The sequence below is a fragment of the Macaca fascicularis genome, chromosome X, assembly GCF_037993035.2.
Source record: "Macaca fascicularis isolate 582-1 chromosome X, T2T-MFA8v1.1".
NCBI lineage: Eukaryota > Metazoa > Chordata > Mammalia > Primates > Cercopithecidae > Macaca > Macaca fascicularis.
Window position 1 is genome coordinate 76,935,804 of NC_088395.1, and position 27,585 is coordinate 76,963,388.

The 27,585-nt window shown below is 42.9% G+C and overlaps 1 protein-coding gene across 1 annotated transcript; it reads left to right on the top strand.

Moving 5' to 3' along the window:
• Nucleotides 1–27,585, top strand: DGAT2L6 (diacylglycerol O-acyltransferase 2 like 6). The gene is made up of 7 exons (XM_005595075.3): nt 1–184; nt 21,087–21,197; nt 21,628–21,698; nt 22,071–22,275; nt 23,710–23,884; nt 26,433–26,644; nt 27,081–27,585. The coding sequence occupies exons 1-7, from the start codon at nt 100–102 to the stop codon at nt 27,233–27,235; spliced, it is 1,014 nt and encodes a 337-aa protein (XP_005595132.2). The 5' UTR covers nt 1–99; the 3' UTR covers nt 27,236–27,585.

Below are 27,585 nucleotides of genomic sequence, written 5' to 3' on the forward strand. Positions count from 1 at the left end.
ACAATAAGAGATTATAGCAAAGCATCTATAATCAACTCAGCTTAAGAAGTTTTGACCTTCTGGTTGGGCTTCTTACCACAACAGAACAGCACCATAACCATGGCCTTCTTCTCCCGACTGGATCTCCAGGAGGGCCTCCAAACCCTCTCTGTTTTGCAATGGATTCCAGTCTATGTATTTTTAGGTGAGTGAACCCCAAGGGCTGGAGAGCACATGGGGAACAAACCAAAAGAGTGTCCAATCTCCAGATGAGGAGGGTTCCAAAGAGATCGTCTGGTTGATCTCCACCCTCTGGGAAGGATCTGCCAGGCACAAAGGCCAGGAGTGAGGCTGCGGCTGTTCTGGTTTAAAGAGTACTCCAGGCCAGGCACGGTGGCTCACGCCTATAATCCCAGCACTTTGGGAGGCTGAGGCGGGTGGATCACCTGAGGTCAGGGGTTCGAGACCAGCCTGGCCAACATTGTGAAATCCCGCCTCTACTAAAAAAAAAAAAAAAAGAAAAGAAAAAGAAAAAATACAAAAATTAGCCGGGCATGGTGGCATGCACGGGTAATCCCAGCTACTTGGGAGGCTGAGATAGGAGAATCACTTGAACCCGGGAGGTGGACTTTGCAGTGAGCCGAGATCCTACCACTGCACTCCAGCCTGGGTAACAGAGCAAGACTCTGTCTCCAGATATTAAAAAAAAAAAAAAATCACTCCAGCCTTCTCAGGAGCTGTCCCCTATGAACTAGCTGAAAAGAGTCATATTCAGGGACAGGGCAGAAGTGGTGGTGGCTTACAGAGTTGGTGTTACTAGGTAGGTGTTGGGTGATTTTCTAGTCTACAGTTACGGTGAGAGAATTCTGGAAAATCTGAGGGCTGCCTGAGTGACATCTCAGACAGAATTTGAGAAAGAGCCAGTTGTTCCGTGGACTCACGGCACGGAAGTCAACAGTGTTGGGCCTCTCCCACCTAAGAAGCACTTTTTTTTTTTTTTTTTTTTTTTTTGAGACGGAGTTTCGCTCTTGTCGCCCAGGCTGGAGTGCAAACTGCAAACGGGCTGACAGCTCCAAGATTTTCCTTGCCAGAAACCAGGGATTTGGGGGCGGTCAATTACAGGGGCAAGCTTGAAAACTGGATGAGGAGAAATAATGTCATCCTGAGGGATGAGACAGGTAGGAGATAGCTGATTCCAACCCATGGGAGGCTATATGATCCTTAGAGCAGAGGCTCTCAACCAGGGTCCTATAGACCAAAAATTCAGGGTGGATGGGGGAGTACTTTGAATTGGGATGAATAAAACTGCCTCTTTCGGCCGGGTGCAGTGGCTCACGCCTGTAATCCCAGCACTTTGGGAGGCCGAGGCAGGAGGATCATGAGGTCAGGAGATTGAGACCATCCTGGCTAACACGGTGAAACCCCATCTCTACTAAAAATAACAGAAAATTAGCCAGGCGTGGTGGCGGGCACCTGTACTCAGTAGCGGTCCCCGCTACTCAGGAGGCTGAGGCAGGAGAATGGCGTGAACCCGGGAGGCAGAGCTTGCAGTGAGCCAAGATCGTGCTACTGCACTCCAGCCTGGGCGACAGAGCAAGACTCCGTCTCAAAAAAACAAAAAACAAAAAAACAAAACAAAACAAAAAAACAAATAAAACAAACTGCCTCTTTCTTTCCACTAACATCTAATTGAAATGTAGTATTTCCTTCAATGATGAATGCAGGCAATAAACCACAAAGTATTAGGAGTACCTGTGAGTGTCAGTAACAGACATCACAGAGATTTGCATTTCATATTACAGTTGTTGCAGGTATCTCGAAATTTCATTTATGTTCACGACTACTTCAAAATACCAGTAGTTATTGGCACTGCTGTTAGATCTGGTTATTTAATGCATACATCAAGAAGCACATATGTTACTATATCACATTGTGGGTAGTATTTTGATAACTGAATTTTAATATAATGGGTTTCCTTTGTAAATCTGTGTATTTTATTTTGTGCATTTAAACATATTATTCAGAGAAAGGGTCCATGGCTTCACCAGACTGCCAGAGGGGTCCACAGCCTTCTCAAAATGCAGACTTATTAAGCCTTATTAAAATCAAAACACGTTAAGCCCATTGATGGCTTGACTTTAGCTATATCGAGAGAAGAAAGTGATTTTGTTAGTAAACTTAGTTGTTTCTAGACTTTCATAGTTTCTTTTTGTTTTCCTTTGCATTTCCCCTAACTTCCCCAAAAAGACCCCTTTGATAAGTTCCGGCCCTCAGCCAGGAAAGTGAGGGACACAGGAATGTCCTAAGACACTTGCTATCAGGGTGGCAGCAACTGTGTCAAATCAGGATCCCAGAAAGAATGGGCAGAGATGGGGCAGAGAGAGCAGGGAAAAGATATCAAGAGAGGATGAGTTTTGTGAGCGGGTCCTTTTAGGTGTAGGGCCGCTTCCACCCAGGAAGGCTCTTCTGGGGCAGCTTTTTTTTTTTTTTTTTTTTTTTTTTTGGAGACGGAGTTTCGCTCTTGTTGCCCAGGCTGGAGTGCAATGGCACGATCTTGGCTCACTGCTACCTCTGCCACCCGGGTTCAAGCGATTCTCCTGCTTCAGCTTCCCAAGTAGCTGGGACTACAGGCGCCTGCCACCACGCCGAGCTAATTTTTGTATTTTTAGCAGAGACGGGGTATCGCCATGTTGGCCAAGTTGTTCTCAAACTCCTGACCTCAGGTGATCTGCCCACCTCGGCCTCCCAAAGTGCTGGGATTACAGGCATGAGCCACCGTGCCCGGGCGAGGCAGCTTTTCTAATTAAAATGTACTCATTTTTCTGCCAGAAAATGATACTTTCTCATATATATTTTTCTCTATTTCATTTCCTCTCTCAAAGGACAGTGCGTCCTGCTGGGTATAGGGTAGAGAGTGTATCAGATAACTGGATATGTGAGGGACCAAGAAGGTGAGGATTAGCCTCCAAGTAATGCCCCTTCACCCCCAAATTTCAATGGTTTCTAGTTGTCCCAGAAGAGCTGGAGGCGTGGAGTGGGGATGATACCCATGTGTCTTCAGTGGAAACACATAAGAATAAATGGGGCCGGGTGTGGTGGCTCACGCCTGTAATCCCAGCACTTCAGGAGGCTGAGGCGGGCGGGTCACAAGATCAAGAGATCGAGACCATCTTGGCCAACATGGTGAAACCCCATCTCTACTAAAAATACAAAAATTAGCTGGGTGTGGTGGCATGCGCCTGTAGTCCTAGCTACTCGGGAGGCTGAGGCAGGAGAATCACTTGAACCCGAGAGGCGGAGGTTGCAGTGAGCCAAGATCGCACCCCTGCACTCCAGCCTGGTGACAGAGCAAGACTCTGTCTCAAACAAAATAAAAAATTAAAAAATTTTAAAAATAATTTAAAAGAGAATAAATGGGATTTTTTTCACCTTCATTTTTAAAAGTTATTTTTATTGTGGTACCATACCTAGAACATAAAATTTACCATTTTAACCATTTCTAAGTGTGCTCTGAGTACATGTCATTAAGTACATTCACAATGCATGGCCACCATCCATCTTCAGAATTTTATCTTCCCAAACTGAAATTCTGTATCCGTTAAACAATAACTCCCTAATTTCCCCTCCTTCCAGTCCCTGGAAACCACCATTCTGCTTTCTGTCTCTATGAATTTGCCTATTCTAGGTACCTCATATAATTGGAATGATTATTCCAGTGTTTGTCCTTTCATGATTGGCTTATTTTACTTAGTATAATGGCTTTAAGGCTCACCCATGTGGTATCATGTGTCAGAATTTCTTCCCTTTGAAAGGCTGAGTTATACAGTGCCTTGTGTGGATATGCCACGTATTGTTTTCCATTCATCTACTGATGGACATTTAGGTTGCCTTGACATTTTGGCTATTGTGAGTAACGTTGCTATGAATATAGATGTACGAACATCTCTGAGACTCTGCTTTCAATGCTTTTGATACACACCCAGAAATGGAATTCCTGGATCACACAGTAATTCTGTTTTTACTTTTTTTTTGGAACTGCCATCCTGTTTTCCTTAACGGCTGCACAATTTCACATTCCCACCAACAGTGCACAAGAGTTTCAATTTCCCCACATCCTCACCTATACTTCTTATTTTCCGTTTTTTAAATAATAGCCATCCCAATGAGTGTGAGATGATATCTCATTGTGGTTTTGCTTCACATTTCCCTGATGATCAATAATGCTGAGCATCTTTTCGTGTGCTTGTTGGACATTTGATTTGACTTCTTTTAGACTGATTAGCTTTACCATTCCATTTGTCTTTCTCTTCTTGTTCAGGTGCTATACGCCCTGTTTCTGTTCTTTTAGTGATTATGCTAGAAATTACAACATAAATCCTGGGTCTTGAAAGTTACCAAGGTAGCTTCAGTGTCCAACAGGGCGTGATGCCCACAGAGGTGCCTAAGACATTCAAATATGTTCAATCCAACAGTTATAGAGTAAATACTAATGATAAGATCTTGGGCTGTCCTTGCTGTGAGATCCTTACAGGCTCTTTACTATCTAGTAACAGAGATAAACCAATCATTCATTCAACCATTGTCCCTATTTTATGTGCCAGTGCTGGACACATACACAGATCACTACAATGTAAGACAGACTGTGGTGAGTGAAAGAGCCATGACAAAGTGATATTAGGGTATCAGAATAAGAAAATATTATACAAGTTGAACAGATCAGGGGAGACAGGAAAGGGAGTCACCGTGACATGGCAAACAGGACATGAGTTCTGGAGTTCATCAGACTTAGATGGCAATTAGCTATGTGACTCCAAACAAGTACCGCAATCCCTCTAAGTCTGTGTCCCTATTCTCTCAGCCTGGTTCATGGGAAATGCTCCTACAGAAATGTCTGCCTTCCACCCTTCCTTCTTCCTTTTCTTTCTCACCTTCTTTCCTTCCTTCCTTCTATCTTGCTCAGAGCCTCCCTCAGTGCTTCCCCTCCTTCCCAAATGATGTTCAGAATCATAGCTGATTACGGAGCATTACTGGAAGTAATGGGGAGGAAATAGAGAAAATGGAGAAAAGGCAGAGGGACAAGAAGGAGGGAGGAAGCAAGAAGAGAGGAATGAGAAAATGGCTTGGAGGAGATTTGGAATACAAATATTCATGTCCTTAGAATTAGGCTGTGGCTCTGACAGCCCCTCTCAGGGCCAGCCTTCATTCAGAGGATGGCTTTCCCTCATCTCTTCTGGGCTTGTATCACCATCCCCCTAAACGATCTCAATATTCTTTTTCCTGATCGTCTAACCTCTGATCTCCACCCTCTCCAATCTATTCCAGTGCCTGCTTCTGGAGGTCTTTCGAAAGCATCCCTTTTTTTTTTTTTTTTTTTTTTTTTTTGAGATGGAGTCTTACTCTGTTGCCCAGGCTGGAGTGCAGTGGGGCAGTCTCAGCTCACTGCAACCTCTGCCTCCCGGGTTCAAGCAATTCACCAGCCTCAGCCTCCTAAGTAGCTGGGATTACAGGTATGTGCCACCACACCTGGCTAATTTTTTTTTTTTTTTTTTTTTGTATTTTTAGTAGAGACAGGGTTTTGCCATGTTGGCCAGGCTGGTCTCGAATTCCTGACCTCAGGTGATCCACCCGCTTCAGCCTCCCAAAGTGCTGGGATTACAGGCATGAGCCACCGTCTCAAAAGCATCTTTGATTACATCCCTCTCCTGCTCAAAAATAGTCAGTGGTTTCCCATTGCCTATGTGGTGATGTATAAAGGTGTCAGACTGGGCATTCAAAGTCTTCCTCCACTCTCTGGTGTTAACCCGTTGCCAGCTCATCCTCCTACTCTTCCCTACATGATTGCCTTGCGTTGCAGGTAATCTATTCACTAAACAAACAGGAAATCGACTCTCCCATTCCTTCACCTCTGCTCCCACTACTCCTACTACTCCTGCCACTGGAAAGACGGCATGATAGCTCTTCCTGGACTCTCCAGGGACAGCGCCTCCTTTTAGATATTACTCAAATCATATCTTCTCTGTACATTTTCCAGACAACCCAAGACTACATCGCCTCGGAAAGTCTAGAGCACTTTGTAAGAATAGGCTGGGGAGCAGCCCTTATATCTTTTGTGCCCTCTACCCAATAAGCTCCATGAGAACAGGAGCTCTTTCTTATCATCATTATATTTCACGCAAGATCAAGCTTGACACTAACTTTTTTTTTTTTTTTGAGACGGAGTCTCGCTCTGCCGCCCAGGCTGGAGTGCAGTGGCCGGATCTCAGCTCACTGCAAGCTCCGCCTCCCGGGTTCACACCATTCTCCTGCCTCAGCCTCCCGAGTAGTTGGGACTACAGGCGCCCGCCACCGCGCCCGGCTAGTTTTTTGTATTTTTTAGTAGAGACGGGGTTTCACCGTGTTAGCCAGGATGGTCTCGATCTCCTGACCTCATGATCCGCCCGTCTCGGCCTCCCAAAGTGCTGGGATTACAGGCTTGAGCCACCGCGCCCGGCCTGACACTAACTTGAAGGTCTTCCAGATTTCTTCTTCCTCAGCAGAAATCTTTATTTTCACTCTTACTCTTTCTTTTCTCCCTTGGACATCCTTTTTGGGTGTGTGGGCCTGCCCTCTTACTCTGGTTTCTGGTACTGTAAAAAATAGAACAGGTTGGGTGCAGTGGCTCATGTCTGTAATCCCAACATTTTGGGAGGCCGAGGTGGGAGGATCACTCGAGCCTGGGAGTTTGAGACCAGCCTGGGCAACAGAGTGAGACTCCATCTCTACAGAAAAAAAAAAAAAAAATCAAAAAATTAGCCAGGCATGGTGGTGCATGCCTGTGGTCCCAGCTATTGTGCTGGCTGAAATGGGGGACTCATTTGAGCCTAAGAGGTAAAGGTTAGAGTGAGTTGTGATCACGTCATTGCACTCTAGCATGGGTAACAAAGCGAGACCCTGTCTCAAAATAAATAAATAAAAGTAGAACACAGTCTTCAGAGTCAGATGGACCAGTCTGTCACTTACTTGCTATGAGACCTTATGCAAGTAAGTCTCTGTTACTTTCTACGTGACCTTGAGCAAGTAAGTCATTCACCCTGTACCATAACAGAAATAGCATAGTACCTGCCTCTCAAGACTGTTCCAGAGACCTCTGAGGTGAGAAAATCCTCAATACATGTTAATTTTCTTCCTTTCAACTACCGAAATTGACTACTTGGAGCCCAACCACCACACCTGATAAGATACTGCCAACCTTGCCACTTGATCAACAGAGGAGTGACGACCATTCCTCTGAGGCAGACACCTTAGACACTGACTTTATTGCATCTTCAGGAAAAATGATGACTAAAGCAGATAGAGACTTTTTCTTTCTTTTCTTTCTTTCTTTCTTTCTTTTCTTTCTCTCTTTCTCTCTCTCTTTCTTTCTTTCTTCCTTTCTCTTTCTTTTTCTTTCTTTCTTCTTTCTTTCTTTTTCTTTTTTGAGACAGAGTCTCGCTCTGTCTCCCAGGTTGGAGTGCAGTGGCATGATCATAACTCACTGCAACCTCAAACTCCTGGGCTCAAGCGATCCTCCTGCCTCAGCTTCCCGAGTAGCTGGGACTACAAGTGTGCACCACCATGCTCGGCTAATTTTAAAATTTTTTTGTAGAGATGAGGTCTCACTATGTTGCCTGGGTTGGTCTCGAACTCCTGGACTCCAGTGCTCCTCCTGCCCTGGCCTCCCAAAATGTTGGCATTACAGGAGTGAACCACCACGCCCGGCCTAGACTTTGATGCATTCCCAGCATTCTCACATACCCCATCACGGCATCTTTCATTAATCCCCTTCCATCACCCCAGCATCAAATCAGCTGTGTTGGGCTGAAAATTCTACCTCCTTGGTGACTTTCAAATTGCTATGTGAAATGGTAGCCTATTTTAGGTTCCCACTGGCTTTCATCTGAATGCCAAAACTCTTAGCTGATCTCTTTGCCTATAGTTTCTCTTGCTCTCACAGTTATTCCAGATTATCTTCCTGAAACAGACACGATCATGCTACTCTTCTGCTCCCTGCTTAATAACCTTTACTGGCTACTCATTCCCTTCAGCATCAGGCCTAATCTTTCCAGTTTCCTTCCCAGCTTCATCTCCTGTACCACGGCTTCCTTAGGCTGCCTGTGTTTTTGCAGGTAATGATGTTACTCACGGGCCTTGGACTCTCCCATCTCTTGGCCTTTGTTCGAGTTCTTCTTTGTGCATGGAGGACCCTTCCTCTACCAAGCCATCTGACAAAAATCCTACCTTTTCTCCAAAATTCAACTCTGAACCTTACCTTTCACAAGAAACCCAGAGCTTCTGGAAGACAGGAATTTTGTTTTCCACATGTATTAATATGAGTTAATACACATGAGGTACTTAAAATAGTTATTGGCACACAATGAAGATGCAACAAATGCTATCTACTTTTTTCCTACAGCTTGGAGTAAAGATACATGATCTCTCTGATTCTCAGTTTCTTCATCTGTAAAATGAGATAATAAAATTATCCGCCTATGAGGATTGCAAGAACATTAAATGAGATAATATACATTAAGTGCTGAATAGAGTGCCTTTCACAACAAATGGTCAATACATGGTATCAAGGACCATGCATGCATTCTTTTCATCATTTCCATATTTACTCCCTTCACCCTCCTCTTTCCAGTTCCCAACCCTGTCCCCATGGCTTTTAACATAGAGATTTCATATGAGGTAGGCTCATCAATGTTTATTGAATTTTTAAATTACCTGTCACTCCTACAAGTTCTTATATTGATAGTTTGTTTGGATCCAACAAGTAATCACAAAGCTACAGGATTCCTCTTTGACAAACTACCCTTGTTTTTTTGTTTTTTTGTTTTTTTTAATTTCTGAAGGCATTGAGCCAACTGACTAGATTTGGCAAGCATTGCCAACATTCAGATTTAGGTCATTGTCCCGAAACATGAAACATAATGTTTTCACCCATAAGATTTATAGGCTTTCACCTTACACTGGAAATAATTCGTTGCCTATATCCTTACACACACATGCACACCTTATAACTTCAGAAGGCCTTTCCTTATTTGGAATAAGGGCATTGGTGGTTTCTCTTCCTATTAACTTTCACCTGCAACTTGGAGAATTTTGAAATCGAACTTCTTCCTTTACTATAATTCCATGTAATGAATAATTATCATAAGCTATCTCTTCGTGCTTGGCACTGTGCTAAAGGCTGTTTTTAAGAAGCTTACTGTCTGATAGGGAGAGAAACAGACATATGAGGTACTAATTACACAATCAAACAAAATGGACCAGAACCAGAAAGAAGCACGAGTAGTGTCTTGGGAGTGTGCAGAAGAGGCAGTCCTTAATTCTGACCAGGAGATGAGCAAAGATATCACAAGGAAGTGTCATTTGAGCTAATCCTTAAAGCCTGAGAGAATTTTGATAAGCAGAAAGTTGGAAACAGAGTAATAAAAATAAGGGAACAGCATCATCAAAGGCACAGAAATGTGAATTACATGGTGAGTTGAGGGAATGGGAAGTAGACAAAGGTGGTCGGGCCCCTGTTTCCCATACTTTAGCCATTTGTGTCCCACCTTCTGGCTCTTTCCACAGCTGTGTACCACCCATGCTATTATTACTTAACATACTTTTCCTTCAAATTAAGTCATCTCTGTAGCCTAAATTAATGTATTTTAACAGGAAATTTTATATTGCTACCATGAATTTGCTTTTATTCTCTATGCATTCAAATAACTTTTTATCCATATACCACCTTGGATCATCTAATGTCCCTACAGAGCATGGGAACACTAGGCTGAGAAACACTTTGAGAAATACTAGGCTGCAGCATAAGGAATGTGACTACAGGCACTGAGAGATGAGGCTAGGAAGATATATGGGGCTAGGCCAGTGAGGGCCTTGAATACCAGGCCAATGTGTTCACACTTTATTCTGTCAGCAGTTGGAAAATATTGATGGTTTTAGGGAAAGCAAACAACATTATGTGATTGTGCTTTTTAAAAATGTCTGGCAGAGGTGTGGAAAATGGATTGGAGGGGAAGAAACCAGTAGCTGAAGGGCAGACAAAATACTGCAGTCCAGACTAGAAAAAAATCAAGTCCTGGACCATAGCAGTGGCAATGGGGACAGAGACAGGAAGATGGATAGAAGAGGTTTTGTTGTTGTTGTTGTTGTTGTTTGTTTGTTTGTTTGTTTTGGGTTTTTTTGGAAAGGGAAAGAAGTCAAAGATGGCCTAAAAATATTGAACCTATGACATTTATCTTGAGGCCTGAAAGATGAATAGGAACTAGCCAGACAAAGAGCTGAAGAGAGAGTTTTCCAGGCAAAGGGGACTGCATGCAGAGAAGCCCTGAAGCTAGAGAGCACTTGAAGGAGCTGAAAGAATAGCGTGGTGGAATGCAAAGGACAAGGTGGTGGCCAGGGCCTAGATCACCAAGATCTCCTAATCCTTCTAAACCAGGGTTAGGAGACCGGACTTGATCCTAAGGGCCACAGGAAACCACGTTAATTGTTGAATTGTTAAATTACCATATACTCCCACAGGTTCTTATATTTATAGTTAACTGAATAGGTTATCATAGTTAACAATAGGTAATTATAAAGCCACAGATATGCCTCTTTGACAACCCAGCCATGTCCTTGGCTACGTGCTATAGAGTGACAGAGACAGACTTGCATTTAATGCACTGGCTGGGTCATGGCTCCAATGGAAGCAGGCAGCCTATTTAGAAGACACTGGTGGTCATCTAGGTGAGAGATAATGGTGGCTTTGAGCAAGTGGTAGCATGGAGGAGGGAAATATAATAATTTGAAAGAGATCTGGAAGGCAGAAGTGGCAAGAATTAGTACCTGACTAAATGGAAGTAACAGCTAGAGCTTGGTGGTTAAGGGTACAGTCCCTGGAGTAAGACAATCTTGGTTCTCAGCCCTGGTTCACTTACCTCCTAGCTGTGTAATTTTGGAACTATTTAACCACTCTGAACCTCAGGTCCTCATCCACAAAATGATAATGATTACTGTTCTCATGGGGTCTTTATGAAGATTAAATAAACTATGCCATGTGAAACGCTTAGTTTTACATGATAAGTGTACAATAGATATTGGCTATTAATCTATGGGATAAGTGAGCAAGTGAGAGGAATCAGAGATGATTTGAAGAAAGGACCCACTTAGGTCATATTGGTACCATTTTCAACTTAAGCTAGTAATCATTAGCAATTTGAGGCTATACAGGTTTAACTTTTTTTAAAGTCAGGATCAGGGATAAAGAGGGACACTATGTAATGATAAATGGGATGATTCACCAAGAAAACAACTATCCTAAATGCGTGTGCCTCAAATGATAGAATTTCAAAATACATGATGCAAAAACTGATGGCTCTAAAAAGAAAAATAGACAAATTAGCAATTATATTTGGAGACCTCCTTGACAACCATAATCAGTCAAAACTCACCTAACATGAAATAAATAACCCATCACTATAATCTTAATTTTAGAAGGTTAAAAACCTTCTAAAAAGAGATTTTCAGACCCAGATGGTTTCAACAGCAAATTCTACAAACATTTTACAGAAGAAATGTCACGAATTCTATGAAATCTCTGCGAGAAAACTTAAGAGAAAGGAACATTTCCCAACTCATTTACGAGGCCAAATCCTGATACCAAAATCAGTCAAAGATAGTACAAAAAAAGGAAAAGAAAACTATAGACTAAGATCCCTCATATATATAAATGAAAAAAGCAACAAAATATTAACAGATTGAATCCAGCAATACATTACAAAGAATAATGCACCGTGACCAAGTGGCCTTTATCCAAGAAGGCAAGTGTAAATATTTGAAAATAAATCAATGTAAACTACCATATTAACCATCCAAGCATGAAAAAACCCCACGTAATCATATCAATTGACAAACTTCAACACTTAATCATGATAAAATCTCTCAGCAAACTAGGAATAGAAGGGAACTTCCTCAACCTGATAAAGGGCATCTACAAAAAAAAAAACCCTACAGTTAACATCGCACTTGATCATGAAAGACGAAATGCTTTCTCCCTAAGATTAGAAACAAAGCAAGGATGTCCATTCTCACCACTTGTATTCAACGGTATACTAAAAGCCCTAGCAAATGCAATATGGCAAAAAGAAAAAAAGAAATAAATGCATACAGATAGGAAAAAATGAGAAATAAAACTGTCCTTACTTGTAGATGTCATGATAGTCTGTAAGGAAAATCCCAAGGACTCTACTTTAAATAAAACAAAAACCTCCAAGAACTAACAAATGAGATTAGCCAGTCACAGGATACAAGATCATGCATAAAAAGTAATCACATTTCTATATACTAGCAGAGAAGAATTGAAAACGGAAATTTAAAAAACAATACCATTTCAATATCTTCAAAAATAAAATGTTTGGGAATAAATCTAATAAACCATACAGGATTCATAGGCTAAAAACTGTAAAATGCTGATGAATAAAATAAAAGATCTAAATAATTAGAGACATACCATGTTCACAGATTCGAAGATTCAACAGAGTAAAGACGCCAGTTCTCCCCAGACTGATCTATAAGTATAATGCAATTCAAGTAAAAATCACAGCCAGGGTATATTAGGTAATGGTTTTGCAAAAATATTAAATTTCCCAAATTCGGTAATAGCATTGTGGGTGCTATAAGGGAAGAGAATATCGTTTTTCTTGCAAAATACATGCTAAAGTATTTAGAAGCAAAAGGTTGTAATTTCTGTGATGTATTCTCAAATACAAACATATGTATATACTTACATTTTTACATTTAAAGATTACTCAAATGTAAAATGTTGACAATGGGTAGATGTAGATGAAGATTATACAAGACTTTATTAAAATAATCTTGTTTTGTCAGAATAAAAAGTTTAATTTAAAAACCTCCATCAAGAGTTTTTGTAGAAATAAACAAGCTGATTCAAAAGTTTATATAGAGAAACAAAGAAACTACAAATAACTAAACAATTTTGAGAAAGAATAAAGTTAAAGGAATTATACCATCTGATTTTGAGACTTAGTACAAGACTACAGCAATCAAGACAGTGACGTATTTGTCAAGGAATAGATGTATTGATCCACAGAACAGAAAAGAGAGTCAAGAAATAAACACACGAATATGGTCAATTGATTTTTGACAAAGATGAACAAGCAATTCAATGGAGGATGAATAAGTCTTTTCAAGGAATGGTGTAGGAAAATTTGATGTCCATATGTGGCAAAATGAACCTTGACCCAAACTTCAGGCTCTATAAAAATTGACTCAAGTATGACATCAACAAGATGGTGAATGGGAAGTCCATCACATCTCTCCAGAGCAACAAGAATTTGGCAGCCATCCGTGGACCAAAGTACCTTTGTGGGAATTTTGGACCCAGGTAGGATGCTGCAAAACTCTAGTAGAGTCCAACACCAAGGAAGGCTGTTTTGAGAGGGCAGACCCACACCCAGGGTTGTTGACCGTGATGAAGGTTACAGACCTGGAAATAGTCTCATCCTCCTGTAAACTCAGCTACAATGCCATTTGGCCTTGACTCTGCCACCAAAATCATCTTCCAAGGCATCCAGGAGGAGTCACAACCATCTGTGCCTCAAGTTACAGGACTGCCAATCTTGGTCCCAGTAGTATACCCTGAAGCAGCCTTATAACTCAGCTCTGGTCACACTCTGCTGTGGTATGGGAGCAATTATGCCTTCCCAGGGCCTTGCTGGGAATCGTGCCTGTCTGTGCCATAGAAAGCAAGCTTGCTAACCTTGGTACCGCAGCAGATCCTGAAACAGCCCCATAACTTGGCTCCAGCTCCATTGCACTGTCCAGAGCAGTCCTGTCCACCCAGGAACCTGGCAGGAGGCACACCTGTCCATGCCCATGGAGGCAGGCCTGCAGGCCTCAGTCTTGGCTATAGACCTTGAGGCAGCCCTATGACTTGGTTCTATCCCTTCTCAGCCACAGTCCTGGGCCTGTCCTGCCTGCCCAGGGACCTACCCAGTGACCTAGCAGAAGCCCTCCCATAAACCTGCTGAAATCAGTCTATAAAGACTGATTTGCTCCTTGAAATGCACAGACACCAATGAAAGGCTACATAAATAACAAACAATCCAGCAAACATGACACTACCAAAGTAAACTAGTATAGCTCCAGTAACAGCCCAAATAAATGGAGATCTATTAAAGGCTTGATGAAGAATTCAAGATAGTCATCCTGAAGTGCAGTGAGTTGTGAGAGAACACAGACAACTAAACAAAATCAGGAAAACAACACATAAATGAGATGAGAAGTTTAATAAAGAAATAAAAACCATAAAAAGAACCCAAACAGAAATCCTCAAGCTGATGTATACAATGACAGAACTGAAAACTAAAAGAAAGAGTTTCAATAGCAGACTTGATCCTGCAGAAGAAAGAAATGGGTAACACAAAGATAGGTAATTTGAAATTAGCCAATTAGAGAAACAAAAAAGAAAAAAATGAAAATGAGTGAAGAAAGCATAAGGAACCTATGGGACACAATAAGCAAATGAATCTACTAATTATGGGAGTCCCATAATTTAGGAGAAGAAAAAGAGAGAGAAAGAAACAGAAAGCTTATTTTAAGAAATAATGGTTGGAAACTTCACAAATCCTAGGAAAGAAATGGACATCAAGATTCATGAAGCTCAGAGGATCCCAAGCAAGATCAACTCAGAGAAGAATATCCTGAAGCACATTATAATCAAATTGTCAAAAGTCAAAGACAAAAGAGAATATTGAAAGCATTAAGAGAAAAGAGTTGCATCACATACAAGGGAACCTCATCAGCCCACTTCTCAGCAGAAATCTTGCAGGCCAGGAGGGAGTGGGATGATACATTCAAAGTGCTAAAAGATGAAAAACTGCCAATGAAGAATACTATAACCAGCAAAGTGGTCGTTCATAAATGAAGGAACAATAAAGACATTCTCAAAGCCAGGCATGGTGGCTCATGTCTGTAATCCCAGCATGTTGGGAGGCTGAGGTGGGAGGATTGCTTAAGGCCAGTTTGAGACCAACTGGAGCAACATAGTGAGACTCTGTCTCTGCAAAAATAAAACTAATAAAATTAGCCAGGCATGGTGATGTCCAGCTACTTGGACTTCCAGCTACTTGGGAAGCTATGGCAGGAAGATCGCTTGAGCCCAGGAGTTCAAAGCTTCAGTGAGCTATGAGCATGCCACTGTGCTTCAGCATGGGTAACAAAATGAGACCCCATCTCTAGCAACAAAAAAAGGCATTTCCAGACAAATAAAAGCTAAAGGAGTTCATCACGACTAGACCTACCTTGCAAGAAATGCTAAAGAAAGGTGTTCAAGTTGAAACGAAAGGATACTAAGTAACAATATTAAAACAGATAAAAATATGAAACTCACTGGTAAAGGTAAATATATCATCAAATCCAAAATGGTAGTGTGTAAATCACTTTTAACTTTACATCTTTTTATATCATGTATCCATTAAAAAATTATTGCAGCTGTAGTTATTTTTAATACTTTTGTCTCTTATCTCATGTTAGAGTTAAAAGTGGCAATCAAAGAGTATCTTGAAGCATATGAAAATGGAAACACATCAAACCAAAACTTATAGAATGCAGCAAAAACAGTTCTGAGGGGAAAGTTTATCATGATAAATACCTACATAAAGAAAAAAGAAATATCACAAATCAATAACCTAACTTTACATCCCATGAAACTAGAAAAAAAAGAATAAACTAACCCTAAGATAAACAAAAGTAACAAACCCTTAGCTAAACTAACCAAGGAAAAAAGAGAGAGAATATCAAATAAATAAAATCAGAAATAAAAGAGGAGACATTACAACTGATAACACAGAAATACAAAGGTTATAAAAGACTACCATGAACAATCATACGCCAACAAATTGGATAATCTAGAAGAAATGGATATGTTTCTAGACACATACAACCTACCAAGAATACATTACGAAGGAAGAAAATCTAAACAGATCAATGACAGATGAGATTTAATCGATAATCAAAAACCTCCTAACAAAGAAAAGCCCAGGACCAGAAAGCTTCATAGGTGGTCAGTAGTTCCAGACCAGCTCGGCCAACGTGATGGGTTTGAGACCAGCCTGGCCAACATGCTGAAAGTACAAAAATTAGCCAGGCATGGTGGCATGCTCCTGTAGTCCCAGCTACTCGGGAGGCTGAGGCACAAGAATTGCTTGAACCAGGGAGCAGTGAGCCGAGATCGCGCCACTGCACTCCAGCCTGGGCAACAGAGTGAAACTGTGTGTCAAAAGAAAAAAAAAGAATTAATGTCATTCCTTCTCAAACTCTTCCAGAAAATTGAAAAGGCAGGAGCACTTCCAAACTCCTTTTACAATGCCAGCACTACCCTGATACCAAAGCTAGGCAAGGATACTGCAAGAAAAGAACATTACAGGCCCATATCCCTGGTGAACACAGATGCAAAAAATCCTCGACAAAATACTAGCAAACCAAATTCAACAGCACATTAAAAGGATCATACACCATGATCAAGTGGGATTTATCCCTGGGATGCAGGGGTGGTTCAACATGCATATGTCAATAAATGTAATATGCCACATTAACAGAAGAAGAATAAAAATCGTAAGATCATCTCAATAGGTGCAGAAAAAGCATTTGACAAAATTTAACATCTTTTCATGATAAAAACTCTCAGCAAGTTAGACATAGAAGGAATGGATCTCAACATAATAAAGGCCATATATGAAAAGTCCACAGCTAACATCATACACAGTGGTGAAAAGCTGAACGCTTTTCCTCTAAGATTAGAAACAAGGCAAGGGTGCTCATTCTGCCATTTCTACTCAACACAGTACTGGATGTCCTACCAAGAGCAATTACACAAGAAAAAGAAAGAAAAGGCACCTAAATTGGAAAGAAAGAAGTTAAATTGTCTCTGTTAGCAGATGACATAATCTTATATAGAAAACCCTAAAGACTCCACCAAAAAATTGTTAGAACTAATAGATGAATTTGGTAAAATGTCAGGATATAAAATGAACATCCAAAAGTCAGTTGCATTTCTATACACTGACAATAAACTATCCAAAAAAGAAATGAAAGTAAACAATTCAATTTACAATATCATTAAAAGGAATAAAATACTTAGGAATAAATTTAACCTAGGAGGTGAAAGATCTGTATATCAAAAACTGTAAGACATTGAAAAAAAAATTGAAGAAGACATAAAAAAGTTGAAAGATGTCCTGTGTTCATGGATTGGAAAAATTAATATTATTAACATGTCTATACTACTCAAAGTGATCTATAGATCCAGTACGATCCCTATGAAAATTCCAATGACATTTTTAGAAGAAACATTAAAAAATCCTAAAATTTGTATGAGACAGCAAAAGACCCTGAATAGCTAAAGTAATCTTGAGAAAAAAACAAAGCTAGAGGCATCACACTTCCTGATTTCAAACTATATTACAAAACCATAGTAATCAAAACACTATGGTACTGACATAAAAACAGACACAGAAACCAGTGAAATATGATAGATAGCCCAGAAATAATCCCATGCATTTATAGCCAACTAATCTTTGAAACAGGTCCCAAGAATACACAATGGGAAAAGGATAGTTTCTTCAATAAATGGTGTTGAACTAGACATCCACATGAAAAATAATGAAACTAGACTCTTACCTTACAACATACACAAACATTAACTCAAAATGGATTAAAGACTTAAATGTAAGACCTGAAATCATTAAACTCCTAAAAGAAAATATAGGGGAAAAGCTCCTTGACATTGGCCTTGGCAATGATTTTTTGGATATGACAACAAAAGCACAGGAAACAAAAGCAAAAATAAACAAGCAGGAATACCTCAAACTAAAAATCTTCTGCCTAGCAAAGGAAACAATCAACTACATGAAAAGGCAACCCACAGAATGGAAGAAAATGTTTGCAAGCCACATATCTCACAAGGGGTTAATCTCTAAAATATATAAAGAACTCATAGGCCAGGCGCGGTGGCTCAAGCCTGTAATCCCAGCACTTTGGGAGGCCGAGACGGGTGGATCACGAGGTCAGGAGATTGAGACCATCCTGGCTAACATGGTGAAACCCCGTCTCTACTAAAATATACAAAAATCTAGCTGGGCGAGGTGGCGGGCGCCTGTAGTCCCAGCTGCTCTGGAGGCTGAGGCAGGAGAATGGCGTGAACCCGGGAGGCGGAGCTTGCAGTGAGCTGAGATCCGGCCACTGTATTCCAGCCTGGGCGACAGAGCGAGACTCCGTCTCAAAAAAAAAAAAAAAGAAAAAAAAGAAAAAGAAAAACGGGCAAAAGATTTGAATGGACACTTCACCAAAGAGGATATGCAGAAAGCAGACAAGCACATGAAAAGTTGTTTCGCATCACTAGCTATTAGAGAAATGCAAGTTAAAATTACGATGAGCTACCAATGCGAATATATTAGTTTTTTCTTCATTTTTTTCCTTTTTTTTTTCCCTCCCCAGTGCGCATATATTAGAATGGCTTGGCCATCTTCACTACAAACTAAATTAGAAGCCTACCTATGTGAACTTCCTCTTTGATAACCCTCTCCAAGACGCCTCACTTGTACGTGACAAGAGAAATTGGAACTATCTTCTGGTGTCAAGGCCATAATAACTAAGGGAGTGTCACACATACATAAATGCTTGTTCTTCATCATTCCTTTCTCAGGTACCCTTGCTTTATGTCACGGAACTCCTTTTCCATGAGACTTAGCTCTTCCACATTTCGCCTCTATTTCTCCTGTATCTTTATTTATTTATTTATTTTTGAGATGGAGTCTTGCTCATCGCCCAGGCTGGAGCGCAGTGGCGCGATCTCGGCTCACTGCAAGCTCCACCTCCTGGGTTCACGCCATTCTCCTGCCTCAGCCTCCCGAGTAGCTGGGACTACAGGCGCCTGCCACCAAGCCCGGCTAGTTTTTTTTTTTTTTTTCTTTCTTTCTTTCTTTTTGTATTTTTAGCAGAGACGGGGTTTCACCGTGTTAGCCAGGATGGTTTCGATTTCCTGACCTCGTGATCCGCCCGCCTCGGTCTCCCAAAGTGTTGGGATTACAGGCGTGAGCCACCGCGCCCGGCCTCTCCTATATCTTTAAATTCCACTTTTGTCACTGTGCACGACTCTAGTGACACTCAGGCTGGGTCTGGAAGCCTTGCTCTGAAAAAACGTTCTTGGTCTCCTGCCGGGTCATACCTGCAGTTCCAATAGGTTCCACAAGGGGGATGGTGTTACCCAGGTAAGGGCTCTTAGACCGCCTTTAGGACTGGTGGATAAATGAGTGAGATGAAAGGCACACAACTAATCCGTCTATGCTATTAAAATAACATCACATTTAAATAACACTATACATGCTGACTAAATAGTAATCATCAAGTTTACTACTGAAAACAGAAAACATTTTCTTATTTCTTTTTCAATCGGTCTACAGATATTTGTTGAACACATACTGTGCGCCAAGCTCTCTTCTAAATACTGGGAATACAAACAAAATGTATTTAAAACAAAATATAAAGGAAATGATACACTTAAGCTAACTTTAATTAGTGATGATTCTTATTTAACTTTATCTGAATTTTCTTCTGAAGCTTAACTGGCAAATTTACTCTCCTCTTTGATGAAGGGCATGGATAGCAAGGCTTTTCTCCATGACAGGCTTCCCATAAAACTCCTCCCACCACTCTTTCCTGTCTAATTCGAATGCTTACAACAACCATCTCGACCAGTGCTTATGAGGGCAATTCAGCTTATTACAAAGGTTTCTTTTACTCCATAACATGAGTTTTTAAAGCACTGTCCACTCAGCCTTTTCCTGCTATTTTCATTTATGTCCAAAATGCAAGAGACAAAGAGCTGGTAGGTAACTCCTGAGTTTCTTCTTCCCTGAAACTTTTATCTGCCATGACATGGTACCTGGTCAAAGAAGTCATTCCCTTAGCTAAGTCTTTTTTATTCACCATATGTATACTCAGCCCCTCTTTCTCATGAATGCAGATTTTTTTAATGGAATTCATTCCCACTGCTGTAAGATGTATCATGTTTGCAGTTACAGCCTGCTATGGTCATTTGCTAACACAGACTTCCCCTTCTGAACCTTCGTGACACTTTTGAATGGAACAAAATAAACATAGTAAAGTGGTTTTGTTGTTGTTGTTGTGTTTTTTGTTTTTTTGGTTTTTTAGAGATAGGGTCTTACTTTGTTACCCAGGCTGGTCTCAAACTCCTAGGTTCAAGCAGTCCTCTCGCTTTGGCCTCCCAAATTGCTAAGATTATAGGAGTGAGCCACCGCACCTGGCCTAGTAGAGCAGTTTTGTTTTTGTTGTTGTTGTTTGTTTTGTTTTGTTTCGTTTTTTCGAGACGGAGTCTTGCTCTGTTGCCCAGGCTGGAGTGCAGTGGTGCTATCTCTGCTCACTGCAACCTCCACCTCCCGGGTTCAAGCGATTCTCCTGCCTCTGCCTCCCGAGTAGCTGGGACTACAAGTGTGTGCCACCTTGCCCCGCTAATTTTTTGTATTTTTAGTAGAGACAGGGTTTCACCGTGTTAGCCAGGATGGTCTCAATCTCCTGACCTTGTGATCCACCTGCCTCGGCCTCCCAAAGTGGAGCAGTTTTTAATCCATGTTTACTTTTCAGCATCAAACAGCCTGTACACTGCGGGTAACGTCCCTGCTGGAATATGCAGACTTAGCAGTTCAGCACAGGAAAGCGGTTCAAGCTTTTAGAAAGAATTTCCAGAGGTCCCAGAATGGGGATTCAGCTACCAGCCCAATGTACTCTTCTTCCCATTCAGCAAGCCATGCTGTCCTTTGACCCCAACTCTTTCTTCAGTTGAGAGTTTGACCATCAAGGAGACCCAGATCCAGGGGCTCAGAGGCCTGCCTAGACCACAGCAGAGACAAATGGAGGGCGAGGGGTTGGGGAAGAGGGGAGAAGGAGAGAAGGGTCCCACACCAGCCTAGCCCTGCTCCTGTAGTGTAGAGCAGAGGCCGGGGTTATGAGCGGTGTACTAAAACTTGAAGGGAATTGAAAGGCGTGAACCCTTTGTGTCTCCTCAGGAGCTATTCCCATTCTCCTTATACCCTACTTTCTGCTGTTCAGTAAGTTCTGGTCCTTGGCTGTGCTCTCCTTAGCCTGGCTCGCCTATGATTGGAACACCCACAGTCAAGGTAAGAGACAGGGGCACAATGGTCTTCCTGTTTGGGCCAACAGTGGAAGCACAGGGAGAGGGAGGTGGAGGGAGAGAGGGAGAACCAAGGGTAGGGGAGAGGCGAAGGAAGGGGAGGGAGAAGGGAGAGCAAAGCTCAGCAGGGACAGAGGTCTCTACCAGGTAGCTGAGGAAGAATTATGAGGTTGAGGTCTCTGGGCAGGTGCCCCCAGCCTCAGACTATTTTCCTGTCACCTTTCTGGTCAGCTCTAGAGGAGCAGGGGCTTCCTATGTCTTGGGGACTGGATTCAGGGACAGTACTTACAGTTCTGAGGTGTCAGAAGGAGGCCCCTCCTGTGACCTGAGGACTGCAGGCAGAACTCTCCTCCTCTGGGAGAGGTAGAGGGACTACAATGCCCTACGGACTCTTCCCTTCCCTTCTGTACACACAGGCGGCAGGCGTTCAGCTTGGGTACGAAACTGGACCCTATGGACTTATTTCCGAAATTACTTCCCAGTAAAGGTGACTACTCTTCCTCGGGGTGCCCTCAGTTCCTGTTGCCCAGACTCTTGCTCCCTACTCAGCTCCATGTCTTCAGAGGCTTTGGTGGTCAGCAGCGAAGGTCAAGGCCCCAAGTCATAATGCAAAGCAAGGGCCCGAGATGGATGGGCAGGTGGGGAGACAGGTGGATGGCAGCCTTTCCTGCACTGGCAAAGCCAGGTCAGCCTCTCTGACCATCGTGAGCCCTGGCAGTCCTATGACAATGATGACATCCTAGTGAACAGGGATTTGGGGCTCCCGAAGGGAAACATAGGCTACCTGCTGGGATTTTAGTCCACACGTCATTTCTTCCTTCTTTGTAGCCAATGCTCTGACTCAATCTCCCTCTAACAGCTGGTGAAGACTCACGATCTTTCTCCCAAACACAACTACATCATTGCCAATCACCCCCATGGTGTTCTCTCTTTTGGTGTCTTCATCAACTTTGCCACTGAGACCACTGGCATTGCTCGGATTTTCCCATCCATCACTCCCTTTGTAGGGACCTTAGAAGGGATATTTTGGATCCCAATTGTGCGAGAATATGTGATGTCAATGGGTGAGTATAAGAAATAATTAATTCTATTTTTTTACCTACTTCAAAGGTGCAACCCCAATAAGTCCTGACAATCATTCCCTGCTTGAAGAGTACATGATAGAAAATAAGTCCAGCACACCCTGGGCCCGTAACAGGAGTATGTGGCTAAGCATTAGTTTCTGTCCAAGATCTGGGAAGCAGGGTTTGGTTGCACAGCAGGGGAAGTTATAGGCATTCGTAAGAGTCACCAGGACTTTTTTCAGAGGGAGAACCAGAAGGCTGGAATTCAGGACCAATGCCAAAGTGCAAATCAGAGGATGAAAGCCAAGAATGAAACACAAATGCAGGGAAAAGCAGGTGTGAATGGGATCGCTCCGGTGAACTTCACCAGGCTCTCTCTAGGATGTCAGTTGGCGTCTTTGGGCCGGTCATTTGTACACCATGGTGTCTTAAAAGCATTTTAAAGTCTCTCATACTAGCTAAAACTCTCCTGGTCTATGACTTTTACCTCCTTGGAACCCCTTCACACTTGCATAAAATGCCAAGGGATAAAGGATAGGAGTTCATCAGAGTATCCAGAACAACTTCCCCATGCTCAGCTTCAGGTCAGTGCACTGTGAAAAATGTCTCTCTCTCTGAACAAATAGTCATCCTTCTGGACACCAGAAAACAACTGAAGCCAAACATTAAAAGGTAAGATACAGTTCTCTGGAGGTGCCAGGTGGGACCACCAGAGTCCCAGAGAATGCTTCTACTCTGCTCTGAGGTTAGCATGGCCCTGGAGCGGGACTCTTTCTCAATGGCTAGAGCCTGGAGGCAATTTCTGCCACCCCAGTGGAGACTAGATGGTGAGCACAGGGCAAAGATGGGAGACAGAAGTGAGAAAGGCTAGATGATTGTTGTTAAACAACAGGGTGTCATTCACATTCCATCATTCAACTACATTTCAGTTTGGCTTGGGCAGGCTCAGGGGTCTGCCTACTCTCCAGAAACCCCAGCCATTGGCTTCCCTTTGGCAGGTTGCTCTTAGGGAGGAAGCAGGTTTGTGGTGGCTAGTCTCGATTAGCCCTGGAGGAGAGAACTCTGGAGGATCTCCAGTGTTGTCAGCCTGGGCAGAGTGGAAGATGGCTGTGCTTCATGGGTAGAGAAGGATGAGGTGGGCTTAGATACTATTGATCTGAAATGCAGTAGGCTATGGATGTAAGAGGCAGAGGAACTCAGTATTGACCCAACTGCAGAAGCACAGACCCCCAAGGCAAACAGCTGACGCTAAGGACCAACCAACCTTAGGCTAGAGCAGTCATAACCCAGGACACGAAGGTCAGAGACAGAAAGGTGGAAACAGCAATCATCAGAAAACAGAAGAACTGTCTCTGACAGGAAGAGCCTGGAAAAACCCCTCATCCCATCCTCAGGCATGAAGTTTTTCTACCACTTGACTCTTTGGTTTCACAGGTGTGTGCCCCGTGAGTAGGTCAGCCTTGAAGTACTTGCTGACCCAGAAAGGCTCAGGCAATGCCGTGGTTATTGTGGTGGGTGGAGCTGCTGAAGCTCTCTTGTGCCAGCCAGGAGCCTCCACTCTCCTCCTCAAGCAGCGTAAAGGTTTTGTGAAGTTGGCACTGAAAACAGGGTAGGTTCCAAGGTTCTAGTGCTTTGTTGTCAGGGTGCCATAGGCCCTCTGTAGCCCTCTCCAGAATGGTGCCCTCCCTGGGCACCTGTTAGAGGGCCCCCATCTTCACTCTAATTCCTTCCGTCTACCCCCTCACATTGTGCCTTAGGGATGTTGGGGCCTCCAGATACATTTCAGTGGGCACTTTTCTTACTTGAAGTTGGAGAAAGAACAGCAGAAGAAAACCTTTTACTTTCTGCCCATTGACCTGGTAGGCTGGAGGTCTGGGAAAGCGGGGCTCCACTCTATATCAACCTGTTAACTGAGAGGCCCTGAGAATCTACCAACTGCAAGGGGATGCACTAGCTTTGATGCTGTGAGGATCAAAAAGATAAGACATGCCCCAAAGAGTATACAATCTGGTTTGAGAAATAGACCTCATTCATTCAGCAGTTACTGAACACCCACTGTATGTCAGTCATAGTAGTAGGCATTTAGGATTTAAAAGTAAATAAGACCTGGTCCTTGCAAACTCACAGTCCAATATGGAAGAAGACAGGCCCATGCACATATAATTACCAAATAAATACATACAGAATCCAACCACTTACTACCTAGACTACCACCCCTTGGTTTACTATCATCATCTCTCCCCTTGGATGATTATAACACTTCTAACTGCTCTTCCTGTATCCATTCCCGCCTCCCCCACCCCCAAGAGTCTATTCCCAGCTTCAGCCAGGATGATCCTGTTAAACACGAGTCAGATCATGTCACTTCTCAAAATGCTCCAGTGGCTCCCATGTCACTCAGAGTAAAAACCAAAGTCCTGGCCGGGCGCGGTGGCTCAAGCCTGTAATCCCAGCACTTTGGGAGGCCGAGGCGGGTGGATCACGAGGTCAGGAGATCGAGACTATCCTGGCTAACATGGTGAAACCCCGTCTGTACTAAAAAAAATACAAAAAACTAGCCGGGCGTGGTGGCGGGCGCCTGTAGTCTCAGCTACTTGGGAGGCTGAGGCGGGAGAATGGCGTGAACCCGGGAGGCGGAGCTGGCAGTGAGCCGAGATCACGCCACTGCACTCCAGCCTGGGAGACACAGCGAGACTCCGTCTCAAAAAAAAAAAAAAAAAAAAAAAAAACCAAAGTCCTTACAAGGGCTTGCAAGACGTGGAATAATCTAGTCCTTAGATGTCTCTCTGTTCTCATCACTCACTCCTCTCACTCCTCTCTCATTCCATCACAGTTACACTGGCCTCTTTGCTGTCCCTCAAGCAAGCCACCCACTCCTGCCTTAGGGGCTTTGCTTTAGCTGTTCCCTCTGCCCGCAACACTATTCCTGCAAATGACTGCTTGGCTCATTCCTTTATCTCCTTCAAGTCTTTGTTCAAATGTCTCTTCTCAATACGGTTATCTGACCATCTTGCTCTATTTTTTCCCGGTTACACTTATCTTCTTATAGATCATCCATTTTATTTATTTGTTTACTTACTATTTTCAATGTTTATTGTCTGTCTTCCTCCCAAAAAAAAGTAAACTCCATGAAGACAGAATTTTTAAAAATCCATTGTATTCACTGATGCATCTCCAGGGCCTAAAACAGTGCTGGCACATAGAAAGAACTTAATATTTGTTAAACAAATGGAACACTTCAATGGAAATGTGTACAAAGTGCTATGTGAGCACCAGTTGATGGAAAAATCTTGACCCAGAATAGAGGTTTCATAGGTGGGTAACATCTGAATTGTGACTTGAAATATTAGTACGAGTTTCCAGGCAGACCAAAAGGGAGAAAGAACTCAGGCATTCAGTGAGGACCTATGGCATGTCAGGCGCTATGCCAGGGCCTAGGGATTCAAAGATGAATATGACCCAGTTCTTGCCTTTGATTGGCTTGTTGTCTATGGGGCGAGTCAGGCAAGTAAGGAGATGACTGTAATACACGGTTGGGGCAGTGTTAGTGTAGAAGAGAGGTAAGCACTAGATAAGGGGTACCTACTCCGCATTGGGGGAATTGAGGTGGTCAAACAAAGTTTCTTTAAGGGGATGAAATTGGGACTGAGCGCAAAATTGAATGAGCCACATGAAGATAGAGGGAAAGCACTTCCGACAGAGGAAGCAAAATGTACAAAGACATAGATGAGAGAATACAAGGCACAATTAATATGGCTAAGCAGATTGCAAGGAAAGAGTGGGGAGAGGAAAAACTAGCCAGGGAGGGAAGGCCAGAGCAAAAAGGCCCTAGGAGCTGAGGAGCTCTGCAAGATTTTGAGAGGAGTGGCATGTCCAGATATGCAGTTTACGAAGAACACTCTGGATGCTGGATGCAATGAAGACAGAACTTTTGAGATTAGTTTCTTCCTATACCAGGACAAGGCAGAGCAGCAGCTCCCCTCAGAGAGTTCAGTTGGGAGAGTGGGGCATGGCAGGAATGGGACATGAGGCTGGAGATGTTTGGGTGCTTGGGTTCTTGTCCTATAAGGGGGAGGTTGGAGAGGTTTCCCACCTTGGAGAGGATTTTTCTGGGGATCTTCCTCAGAGAGCTCACACTCCTGCCCCTCTCTTTGCAGGGCATACCTTGTCCCTTCATATTCCTTTGGTGAGAACGAGGTTTTCAATCAGGTGACCTTCCCTGAGGGCACGTGGTTAAGGTTGCTCCAAAAAGCCTTCCAGGACACAATCAAAAAAATCATGGGACTAAATTTCTGTACCTTCCATGGCCGGGGCTTAACTCACGGATCCTGGGGCTTCCTGCCTTTCAATCGGCCCATTACCACTGTTGGTGAGCTTTCCAGTATCTCCAGATGACCTGTTTCTTCATTCACTTCCCACCCACTTTAAATCATCCATCAAGTCCGGGGGACCCAACTCACATCTGGGATGGGCAATGGGTGTGGCTGAGAGCAGGGTGGGTAGGACAACTAAACAGATAAGAGTTGTGGCCATTCATGGATGTGACATCAGCATCTGCTACAAGAGCATCACCATTCACACACATTCTGTCACCACTCTCCTGAGCTTGCTTGCATTCTCTTGAGCATGGGTTTGATTAGATGATCAGAGAACAGGGGCCAGGATGAGACTGGAGCAAAGGGAAAGAATGAAAGAAGGGGAGGAAAGCCAGATACTGAGTTTCAGGACATGGCTCCCAGTGAGGGATGGGTAGTTTGAGTTGAGGAGGGGGGACTCTGATGTTTGTCTCTTGTCTTTTTTCATAGTTGGGGAACCCCTGCCAATTCCCAGGATTAAGAGGCCAGACCAGAAGACAGTGGACAAATATCACGCACTCTACATCAATGCCCTGCGCAAGCTCTTTGACCAACATAAAGTTGAATATGGCCTCCCTGAGACCCAAGAGCTGACAATTATATAACAGGAGGCACATTCCTCATTAATCTACCCCCAAGCCATGAGGGATCCAAGTAGAGCCACAGAAAAAGAATTCCAGGAAAGGGAAAGATTGTAAGGATGAGAGAGGAGACCATCCAAACCAGAAATTATTTAATAAATCAGGGTTCTAGCAATAGAGTCATCTCCCAAGTGGCTGAGGCAGGCTTAGGGGAAAGAACCAGAGGGGCAGGGGAGGACTGGGGAGGGCTGGACCTGCACTGTAGCTGCCTAGTCAAAGCAGACGGGATTCCCTCAGTTGTGATAGAGTTCTAGATTGGCAATGCAGTTACATTGTTTCTTCTTTGAAAATAAAGTTCTAGACATATAAAACAG

Excerpts from the sequence above, each read along its gene's own strand:
- DGAT2L6 (XM_005595075.3), top strand. The coding sequence starts at position 100 with ATGGCCTTCTTCTCCCGACTGGATCTCCAGGAGGGCCTCCAAACCCTC. Across the intron at positions 185-21,086 it reads TCCAGTCTATGTATTTTTAG|GAGCTATTCCCATTCTCCTT; the intron begins GTGAGTGAACCC and ends GTGTCTCCTCAG. Across the intron at positions 23,885-26,432 it reads AAGTTGGCACTGAAAACAGG|GGCATACCTTGTCCCTTCAT; the intron begins GTAGGTTCCAAG and ends CTCTCTTTGCAG.